This window comes from Acomys russatus, chromosome 17 (assembly GCF_903995435.1).
Source record: "Acomys russatus chromosome 17, mAcoRus1.1, whole genome shotgun sequence".
NCBI classification, from domain to species: domain Eukaryota; kingdom Metazoa; phylum Chordata; class Mammalia; order Rodentia; family Muridae; genus Acomys; species Acomys russatus.
In genome coordinates, this window is record NC_067153.1 from 17,656,981 (window position 1) to 17,669,020 (window position 12,040).

The following is a 12,040-nucleotide window of genomic DNA, read 5'->3' on the forward strand; positions in this document are numbered from 1 at the left end:
ATTATTGGTCTCTGTTACAAAACTGGCAAGGACTTTCAGAAGTTTTAAATTATGCAAGTACAAATAAATAGCCGAGTCACTCTATTTTCCTTTCTTCTTAAAACTGTATCTCTGAAGTGGCTACTGAATTCTAAACTAACTTCCACATATAATAAGTACTTTTCACAATCACATTTACCTCACAGATTATGTGTAATGAAAGATTGACATTGTAATGAATTTTCCAGAAATATTTTATTACCCAAGTCCCTGATATATTGCATTCTGAGTATACTGTAACAGTTGTAGGAGTACAAAATATTTGTTATATCTGGGACATTGAATATAGTCATACACAGTAAAAAAGTTACTTAAAATTTGGTTGATATACTGACAATAATGGCAAAGATTTAACCGTATGATGCTCACAGAAACCCAGAAGGTATGAGTCACTGACATATTGATCTCAATTTAAAAGACAACTGATTTAATACAACATTAATGGAGGCACCAAAATAATGTACTGCTTTCAAATTAGGCCTGAATAAACACTGAAAAACTCAATACAATATCAATGAAATTTGGGATATCCCTTAAAACACATATAGAGAAGACCAAAAGATACTCATTTTAAAGTCTTCTTTATTAGGCTACTAATAAAGAAAATTAAGATTATACAAAAAGGATATATTGAAACTACATTAAGGCTCAGATTTTAAAAACAGGAGAACCAAAGAAATCCAGTTATGGCTATTACTGTATCTGTACAGTGCCTAAGCAGTTAAGCCCTTAGAAGATGGAAAAACATGCACAGTTCATTATGTACAGGTACTGTGGGAACTTAAAGGTAGCCAAGGCTAATTCTAGCAACTGCAACCTTTAGTTTTAAATTTCTCTATTAGGTGGTTTAAGACAGACCCTTAAAAGTTTTTTAAATTCTCTGTTTATTGTAGTTATTAAAATATACATCCTAGCAAAAATGTATGGCTCATTGATCAATTCATAAAACAGTCTAACAACACCGTTACAATAGAAAAGAAACTTCTTATAAAAGAAGCTTAATTGGATGTCAAAAAACCCTGTTTAAACTCACAAATGAAAAGTATTTGTGTAAGGGTCTTTTTGAAAGCTAAAGGTGAAAGGTGTCCAGCTGGAAGCTTATACCCTGGGATGCCTATCTCCAGGCCTTCTAATTTTGGAGACTATGGCTTTAATGTCAGTCTACGGAAAATGTAAGCACATGAAGTCCATAGTTTATCTGCATACTTGGGAGAAGGCAGAGTTAAAAATCTAGCATCAATGAGTCAGTGCTCTATTCCCATATCTGATCAGGGGGGCAACTGCAATCATGGGCGGACTGCAGCTCCGTGAGCGTGCCCATGGGAATCTGAAACAATCAAACGCTACCGTTCATACCTGCTCCAGCACTGGAGCTGTCGTATTGTGGTCGTCTTTGTTTTCAGCACCATCCGCCCCAACAGCTTTGGATGCCAACAAACCTTCAGAGAAATTGTACAGAAATGGCTTGTTAGAAAAAAAAAAAAAAACTCATTTCACCACCATAAACTTCTAAAAGTTTAGCATTTGAGATTTCAATATATGGGAAGTATTTTCAAATGCTAACTTTTAATAGATGCAAACATCCTTAAATTTTAGAGTTGTTCACATAGCTGGGTGAAATTTTTTCTTCTTAATGTTACTTTTGAGACCCTTAAATACATATACTTATTCTGAAAAAGTATAAATTCTGGCTTGAAAATCCCGAATAAGATGGTTTATATTGCTAATACTCACAAAGCAGAGTAAAATATCATTCTGTCATATTAGTCTTTAAAAATTATTTCTAAATTTTAATTTCACTTATATTCTTTAACCTGAGCTTTGTGCATTTGTATCTTTGCTCACTTATGTCTCTTCCAAAAGTTTCAAAATCATTTCACTGACCCATTTGCTATAAAAGGGGAAGAACGTATGTGTCCCTAGAACATCTAGGCTGATAGCTTCATTATACACATGATGACAAAGCGGAAAGCTCTGTTTGTTTGTTTGTAACATATATCCCTAATACTGGATTTTTAGAAGACAGAATTCTTTATGATAATTATGTTTAAAAAATATCAAAATTGTGCCTTCATTAATAATTTCCTTAGATACAATTCTTTGCTCATTCTGTCAGTACCTTTTATGAGACCAGGTTTATTAGGCTTTTAAAAGGACTACTATTTGGTTTTGTGACTACTTTGTTCATAAAATGAAACATGTATAAGGAGTTGTAACAATAGTAAACTTGCTATAGCAATTTTTATCACCTTTATTACTGAAACTGTTACTATTAGTACTTAGGAGAGAAAAGGTTCCCTAAAATACTACAAGACCGAGAGCTACTCATAAGGCAATCTGGCCTGACTTCCTCAAGTAACTACCCCAAAGGTGTTAAGCAACCTAGATGGAAGCACACATATTCACATGACCTCCTAAAAGTAGTAAGATAGAAATATTACATTAGGCAGAAGGCGCACTGGCTTTACTGGAAAACTGAATGTCTCCAACTGAATATGAAACCAAGAAGCTCAACAAAAACTACAATTTTGATACATGAGTGACTACTACTCCACCTAGTTTGAGACAACAGACTGTATAGTTTCTTCCTGTCCCACTTCCTATAAAGTATAGATTTAAATGAGAAATAAAGGCATATAAACTATTTTATGAAGTTTTTAACCCAAAAATTCAATCTTAACTACACTGTAAACATATTTTATATAAACACAAAAGATGCAGTATAGATTGTTTCTTTAACATTTAAAACATTCACTGGTTTTTTTTCTTTTTCAGCTAACATTCTTGAGAATCAATGAGCTACTTAAGTTTTTATTAATGATATAGAATCAAGGTCTTTTTATATCAGGAAATGAGCATAAGTTCTATTTCTTAAACCTATTCAAACATGACACATATTTGCCATTCAAACATATTAAATAACTATACCTTACTCTGTTTCCTTTCCTAGAGGTGATAAGAATTTTTTTATATTCATCAAGAGATGAATTATAAGCTCAAATTTCTACATACATTACAAGTTGTAAAAGAAACAATCTATCCATAACCTATTACAATAGTATAGACCAAAACGATTAAAAGCCATTTCTAGTAGTTGTTGGGAAAGGAAAGCCTTTTAATATGGCCATAGACAATACCCAGGCACTTAAGATAACCTACTTAAAATTAGATTTGAAACTACACTTGATAGCTAGAGAATTCAAAAGCTCTAAATATGCACAATAAACTTTGTATGCTTGACATGCATATCAACTTTAAAAAGAATTACTAGGCATAAACAAAAGCAGATATTGATAGAATAGGCATTTGAAGAGAAGATTCTACTTCTGCCTGGAGGGACAGTCCAAACCCAATTATCTTTCCTTGCCAATATTCTAAGAAGAAATTTAATATCCAGAGTAAATGAGAAGTTGAATGAAACAGACACAAATGAAGCTAATTTTAATTATTGCAAATACTTATTATCAGTACATTACAAACAGACTCTGCTCCAGAAGTGTGCCTTAAGGAATGTATAATACAGCATCAAGACAGTAACAACAGGTAGAAAGAGAACATCAAATCATCATGAATCCTACCACCAAACAAAGTCACTTTGTACTGATCTACTTCACTGAGAAAGAGGAGACCAGAGCTCCCTAGAATACAAAGGGGAGTGCTCAAAGAACAAAGTGGTTAAAATCTTGGTCAACTTTATGTGTCACTAGTAAATTTAAATCTCATGACTTTTTTCAAAATTTTCAAACATTCCTGACATTGCACAAGCATTTCTAACTTCCAGCAGCACCTACAGCAATTAGAGCACAGTGTGTACTAAGTACTATTCTTTCTTTCTTTACCCTGTGGACAGTTACTATTTTCAAGTCTACTAAAACTCAATTTGATTGCAACTTGTTTCTAAAGTTAGAAATTTTAACTTTTGGTGCAAAACTGTCTACCTGAAATGAATATATATACATCATATGATAGGACTATCAATAAAGTACATTATATATTCAAAAACAATAACCAAAGAGAATACATACACATACAGAACCCAACTATAATTTCATTTCTTACTAGTTACAAACTTTGAAAACCTCATCAGTTTATCATTCTCTATATAGTTTTCAGATCAGAATCACCATAGGATGCACATGAAGGGAAGGAGGCAAAATAGCCTACCATTACAGAGTCAAACTTATCCAGTAGCTGGTTCACTAACCATCAGATGGAAGTATTTTTGAAAATAGTGGAAAAATAGAAAAGTAAGTAAGAACAAACTGCCACAATTCTTACCCATTCCTCTCTAGTAAAGGACAAAAATACACCCATAGAACTTAATAAATTTAAAAGAACAGAAGTCCAACATGAATCTACTATTCTACACCAGTTCTCATTTCTTTCCACAGATGACAAATGAGATTCACTGTATACAAATAAATTCCGGGTTAACCTACTGAAGACAGTCTTACATCTACTGTTTCTGCATTACATCCTTGTGACATAAAATAAAAAATAAAAGCAGTGATACATGTAAATCTTCTGAGTAAATAAAAATATAGTAGCTTCATATAGGTAGGTTCTTATGTGTTACTCTGTTGCTAACCATCACAGTTGACATTCCTAAGGAAACCTGAAGAGGAAGTTCCTTCATTGAAGACCTGAAGTGTTACTAAGCAACTTGTATTACAATCTGAGGCACAAATAAATGGGTTTCTTTATCCTTACTACTGTCTCTCCAAGACCATACAGAGATTATACACATGTACACTAAGATGACTTTAGTTTTGTTAGTTTTTTAAATGTTGAGCTTGACCATCTCATAAGTAATTTAGAAGCAGGCATATGTGAAAGCATGTTGGTTGAAACTAAAAGCAGGTTATAGAGCTGAAGGAGAAAAACTCATGATGCTGGGAAGCTGGCAATTAGCTGTCAGTGGCATTTCCGTCTTCCTTGGTCTTGAATCCTCCAACAGTGTAGTTTCAATCTTTTTATCACATGAGTGAGAAGCAGCTTTCCACTCTGCCCTGCAAGTAGCACTGAGTTCTATATTTTAAGCCTCAACAGAAGTCTCAAGTTGACAGCAGAACAATCAATTTAGAGAAGATTCTGGATTTCTCCAAGGCTAACAATTTCTAAAGAAAAAGTTTAATGGGTGGAGTCATATATTTCCTGTCCTGACAGCAAATACACCCCATGTCAGAGTAATGCATGAAGGTACTATAAACAAATGGAACAAGCCTGATTCCCTCAGTGCAAAGGGAAATACTAACACTCAATGAGCCCTGTTCCTAGAGCAGCTCACAAGAGCCCTCTGCTCCAGTCATCTTCAGTAGGTCTCCTCTTAGAAAACAGACACAACACATACTTAATGTTTATTCCAGAATCTAACAAAGAAGGTGTAATCTTCTTCAAAGGACTTAAACAGATGTCAACAAAGGTTTAATTGGTTTTATTAGATGAAAGGCCCTTGAAAATATTTTGTTTTTAAAAATCAGATGTCCAAATCATTAAAATATTTAAGCTTCCCTTTAAAGTATACTTTAAAATGAATTAGAATCATGATTTCATTTAAATACTAAAAACCAATTAGGCTAAGAACCTAGAACTTTCAGGTGTACCCTGATTGTCCTTGGATATAATACTTCAATTCCATCTTGTGTGAGCACTGAACACAGCCTAGAATGAATTGTCTTTTTACCATCCATAGACTGCTACATGCTACTTTACAAGAAGGTATTCTGGTAGACCAACCTCAAGAGAAAAAGCAGAAAATAACAAATGAGTCAGGAACTTAATTTAGTCAAATATTCTTTTTTTTTTTTTAAACCACAAATGGTTCCATTTGTAAATAGGCCTTGTCATTTGTAAGACTGTTTATATGTAAAAATATTTAAAGCCCTAGAAATAAAGCCAGCAAAGTTGACAAATGCAGACAACCCTTTTCTGACAGAAACTATTCCTACCATGGAAGTGATTTTAAAACCGTAGACTTCTGTAACATTTGAGCTTATGGGTCCTCACAACATCCCTGTGAGGTAGGTAGAAAATATGTACTATATTTCACATTTTATAACAGACAAAACTGACAGTGTTGAGAAATGTTTACCTTATATCGAGCTAAGAGCTCCACTTTACTTTACTAAAAGAAACTACTCTAGCATGAAGCCCTAGTGCCCGCTACTCCCTACCACCAAAACAATCATTGTAGTTTACCAGTAATCTTGTTCAGTCGCGCTCTCTTTGCCTGAAATGAGTTGCCTTGATTATTTTTCCTCTTGTTTGTTAATGTGCACTCTGGCTGTGGAAAGACGATCTTTGGAACGCTGTCTATGTGAAGTCCTACTTTTAACAGAACACATATATGAGAATTTGTCTGGAATACCAAAGTTAGACATACAATTAATAGATAGCAAATTAATGAAAGCATTTATATGTATTTTTTAAATCTAGTGTTTGATTATAACTTAAACAAGCACAAATCCCTCTGGATTGATATAACAGAAATAAAAGCTTACTGAGTAGTTATTCTTGAAGCAAAGCTCAAAGAGAATGACTTACTGCTTCTTCTACATAGCAAACTGAAACAGCACAATCCCTTAAAAACTAAAACCAACAACGTCAAACACAAAACTACTAATGTCAAATGACTGATACTCAAGAATATTGAAAGCAGCTAATTTCAAATGCTGACCTTTAATCTTCAAAGTTATATATAAGATAGTAGAGTCAGTCACTCTATCATGCTAGGGGCAAATAATTTAATTCTAAATTCAAAATGATAGGTGACTGAGAGATTTTGGCTTATTTGCTACCTCAGTTTACCTGTGTCACAGGAAAGAAAAATAAGAATGTATTTTGTACCAAATGGTTCACTAGATGTGGGTAGCTCTTCCTTCTTCTCAGTCTCTGCTGTGGCTATACAAGCTGAAGTTTCTGCCTTCTTTGAAGGTACTTTAAACCATTTTCCCCCATCTCTTTCTTTCTCTTTATTGCTGTTAGCACTGGTTCGAGGTTTAGTCCCTGTTTTATTCTTCGCTGCAGCTGCAGCAGCTGCTTTGACTAAAGCAATCCAGTCCTCCAAAGGAAAAACATAAAACATGAAGTATTAAAAATTCAACATTAGCTTCACTAATAAAAATATGTATTGCATCCTGACAGCTACTCAAACATATACATGTAAAAATTAGATAATTATATTTATGTGGCAGATTATATCATCATAACTGAGATTTTAACTTAATAAACTAATAATTAGCTGAACTGAAACTCCATCTATAAAATGAAAAAATATTCAATAGCAAGTAGTCCTTGGGCATGTTTTATACAATTAATCAAAATTCCTTTAGAAAATTTGGAATGCTACATGACATGCTACTTCAATGTTTTAGAGTTAAAAGTGGTATTATTTTTCCTTCTCATAATACAGTGGGCCACACAGAAGAGAATTACATTATACTTTTGTGAATACTGTGAAAAATGTATTACTACTGACCAAGCTACTGTTCCTTTTTCAGATGCACATTCCATTTGAGTCATGATTAATTTCTTAGAAATTAAACTATTATTTTATTCTTTAAACATTTAAACTTTAGGATCGATTTATCACATTTTTATAATACTAGTAAAGAAAATTGTTAGTTGCTAAATTAATCTTTTTAAAGAACATTTATTTATGCTGTATGTATGGGGAGCACACAAGCTATGAAATATGCATGCTGGAAAAAAAAATTGTTTAAGTCCTTCTACCATGTAGGTTCCTGGGATCAAACTTAGGTCATCAGACTTGGCACCAAGAGCCTTTCTTGATGAGACATCTTTTTCACCCTACATGAATCTTTAGTTTTTTATTTTTAACTGAAAATTCTTTATTGTGAAAGTAAGAAGCATAAAGTGGTGCTATAATGAAGTTTATTAAGAAAGTATGTTCTAAATAAACATTTGTAATTTTTCTATAGAGTTAGTCATCCACTCATGCATAGTTCTTATTTTAAGCAACTGAAAAGAATTTTACAACATAAAATGAATTTAATGAGTGGATTGCATGAAGGAGCCATAAGCACTAGTATTAACAAATTTAAACAAAAAAAGTATAGGCACTAACTATTCATCCCTGAAAATACATGGTAAAGATAAACAGGCCACTGTGAATGAACAACAAATGCATCTACAGTTCTCTCTCCCCTCCATCACTGAAATAACCTGCACATCATGTGCTTTACCTAACATGGTTTTTTTCCTTTTCTTTTTCTTTTTTTCCCATTTTCTATTAAATGTCACACAAGAAAAGCCAGGTATCAGTCTAACATTAAAACACAGAAGCTGATCAAAGATAAAGGCCTAGTCAAGAAATTTATAAAGAAATAAAATTAACCATAAGACAGTGTGATGGGGAAGGTATAGGCAAGGAAGATCAGAAGTTCAAGGCTATCCTGAGCTACATAAGAAGTTCAAGGACAACATGGGCTACATGAGACCATCTTTTAAAAGAAAAGAAGAAAAGATGATATGAAAGGACACACACTAGAGAAATAAAAAATACCATGAGACAACAGAAGAGCCTTATTCTGACTGAAAACAAAAGTAATGGGAGATTTCAGAAATAAAGGCATAGGAGTTGGTCTCTAAAAACAGAAAAAATGGCTGGAAAAATGGACAGCTAAAATGGAGGAAACAAGTCCTCCAAACAAGATGAAAGACATTAAACAAAGGCAAAGAAGTCAACGTGTGCAGGGATGGGAATGCATGCAGAACAAGGTTTAGGTGAAGAGGAATTAGCTAGGGACTGCTATCACTAAAGGTTGAGCTTTGACACAATGAAGCAGTGAGGAGGATAACTCCAACAGAGGAAAACCATGGAGTGGCCAACACAGTAGATAAGGAGATGGAGTAAGTACAATCACATTAACAGTGCTTCATGCAGTGAATGTATGTTTACAAAGTTATTAAAAGAAGGAAATGTGACTCTGTGTTCCACACTACAGTTGTTTTCTTTGTTTCAGTTGTCTGAGCAATGTTAGATGTGGTGGGGGTAATTTCCATCTCAAGTTATTTTACCTTCAAAAAAGACACAGCCAAAAAAGTATCATTGTAGCTTTCAAATTAAATACTTAAAAATGCTTATTAATCATAAATTGGTTAATCATGGCAAGCATTACAGCCATGTGATTAAATAATTACCTCTACTGTCCAGCCCTTGAACTTCTACATAGAAAAGTTTCACTGTCAAAATTAACTGAAGATGCTTTTCCATGAATCAGAATTAGAACCAATGACATACTCAAAATGCTCTGTAGCCAGAACAACAGGGAAGTGCATTAACAATGAACACAGTTTTGAAATCAGGAGGTTTGAGTCAGGAGACACTCTGCAAGTAACAGCTGAGTGAAACTGTACATCAGTCATTCAATTCACTAAGTTCTGACCTTCACAATTACAAGGTTAAAAATATCAACCATATGTATATGAAAATATCTGCTAACACCAATACAACAACAAATGCAAGATATCAGAAATGGGAATTACAGAGGATTTATAGGTCATTTATAGGCCAATCTTCAGTGCATTTAATATACTTTTATATCAGCACACCTTCAGAAAGAATAAAGGAGGTGTGAGGCTGTGTTTACAAACTTCAAATTTAAAATAAATGCCTGTTTCTTGCTCTGTAGTTACTACTGCTGTGCTCAATAGGGGTGGGAGTATCAGGGAGAACAGCAAGTATTTTGATACTTCACTAGCCTGAGAACTGATCTCTATGCTGGGAAATGTCAGTTTCATGACTATAGATCAACACTAGCAAGACATTCAAAATTATACAGAAAAAGACAGGGATGAAGACAACAGGCATTTTAGTTTGCACAGTCAATTATGTCTACCATGTCAGATCAGTGCCTGCAAACACAGTACCAGAAAGCTTACAGCTTACACTTAAACAGAAAAAATTCTGAAACCTCCCTGAAGGGTCAAGCTATCTTTAAAATGCAATCAAAGTAAAATAGCTCCAACAAACTGCCCCAAAGCTAAGAACAATAGCATCAGGACTTTTACTTAAGCTTAAGAAAACAATTCTGGAAATTCATGTACATAAAAATTGCTATTATTGTCCCATCTTACTCAGGTGCAAAAGAAGATTTAAAGAAGAACATTTCCACTATATATTTACTCAGTGCACTATTCTTTGCTAAGTTAATATAAGATGCTTTTCTTTATATTTTCATAAAAGGATTCTCAAACTAATAAAACTCTAGAAAAAGAATCTCAGCTTTGCCTCATTACCTGTTTTATCATAATTTCAAGCTAAAGTAAATACTTAGTTGGGGGAAAACTCATAAAATACTTAGTAAATATTTCTAATCTGCATATAATTAAGAATTATAAGGGACAGTGAAAAATTAAAGGAAATCTGTTGCCAATCAAGCAGTTTTGTATCGTGGCATTGCTCTTAATGTTAATGCACGTTGCAGTGTGACTAAATACTCCTAAATATGACATCCGACAAATCTAATTTCTATAGCCTGTTACTCAACCACAAACCAAACTGTCTCAGTAGCCCACTTCGAAAGTTTCAAGGCAAAATAAGAGTGTCACTTCATGACATCTGAATAACTATAGTTAGTCACAGCATTAAAGCAAAATAAACTGACTTAAAGTTATGTAGCAAACTATCCTCCCAATACTTTGTCTAGTCTTCCTACTTAGAAACTAAAAAGAACACTACTGGATGCTTAAAAAAATTATTTTATTAATACAAACACAGGAGGATACAATGTGATTTGTTGATTGAAAGTGTTTTACTTTAAATTACATACAAAAACTCTGATCATTTCATAAGCAATCACACATTTCTAAATACTCAAAACTAATTATTTCAAATGTGCAATTAGACAGTTGCAGAACATAACGTTCTTAGGCCTAACTGAAACTAATCATGTGATTTTTAAGACACTTCAGGATAACAGTTTTCGCTACATGGTGTGGAACAAATAGGGAACATATTTTCACATTAGACATTTTCATTGATTACTTTCAAGTTCTTAAATTAATTGTAGGTCCAGGTGCTGAAAATCCCAAATAACAGCAGAACATAAAAGAAAATAGTTTTCGTTTCTAATGGCACCTTTCTTTCCAATCTTTGAGGAAGCATATTCAGCAGAAGGAACATGTTTTTAGCTCCATCCCAGACTCTACTTCAAATGCTCACCATTCATTCCTGCTTTGAGTAGTAACAAAGCACAGAATGCACTGCTTCCATTATGCTACTCAGAGAGCCCTCCCTAAAACAGCCTACAGAGTGTCAGGTAAGCGCCTTTTAACGAAGGTGAATAACTGATTTGTAGAAAGAAAGAAGATGATAAGAAACTTATATAAAATTTAATATTAAAAATTAGCTTTCTAAATAAGACTATATACCAGATATAACGAAACAAAATTTAAAAGCAAAAAGGCACTTACCTCACTTCCCATAGACTGGTTACACGATCCAGCTGGGTCGATAGGACAACACCAGCTTAGTGGATGCTGGGATTTCACCTGGAACAGAAACTAGTGACCTATAACTTTAGCAGGTCTAAAACCAAAGAAGCAAAAATCAAGTGTATAATTTATTTTACATACTAAGCTTCTCTTTCTTGCTGCTATTTGGGGCTCTCAGCACATAACCCTACAATTAGTTCATTTAATAAAATATATACATAAGTATATTGATCAAATGCCATTCAGAAAGACATCCCTTAAGTAGCCAGGAATACTGAACACTCTTACCTGCCCCTTAGCATCCTCAGGCATGGCTTTAATGTGCATTCTTTTTAAACAACGGATTACGCCATCATAAAACTGAACTGTGAATGTTCCTGAAATAGGAGCAGTCAGAAAAATTAGAAAGTTGCAACATTATAGCAGCCCTTGGAGTCTAAACATAATGGTGAGATGTAAAAGATGTTTTGTGGCTGCACTGACACAGGCACAGTCCTGTACTCCATTCAGCTATTAAATATATTTTCTCTCTCCATCTTTAAAG

General features: G+C 33.7%; 1 protein-coding gene across 8 annotated transcripts in view; it reads right to left on the reverse strand.

The window, feature by feature from the left end:
* Positions 1 to 12,040, reverse strand: part of Phf20l1 (PHD finger protein 20 like 1) — a 70,802-nt gene that overhangs the window by 40,370 nt on the left and 18,392 nt on the right. For 3 of the 8 annotated variants that reach the window (XM_051159584.1, XM_051159580.1, XM_051159582.1), the window contains exons 5-9: positions 11,785 to 11,873; positions 11,476 to 11,565; positions 6,886 to 7,099; positions 6,238 to 6,366; positions 1,396 to 1,478 (exon numbers count right to left, since the gene is read on the reverse strand). In XM_051159584.1, coding sequence (XP_051015541.1) covers positions 1,396 to 1,478; positions 6,238 to 6,366; positions 6,886 to 7,099; positions 11,476 to 11,565; positions 11,785 to 11,873 — 605 coding nt within the window. The remainder of the gene's footprint in view (positions 1 to 1,395; positions 1,479 to 6,237; positions 6,367 to 6,885; positions 7,100 to 11,475; positions 11,566 to 11,784; positions 11,874 to 12,040) is intronic. The other 5 variants (XM_051159586.1, XM_051159585.1, XM_051159583.1 and 2 more) reach the window with 5 other exon arrangements.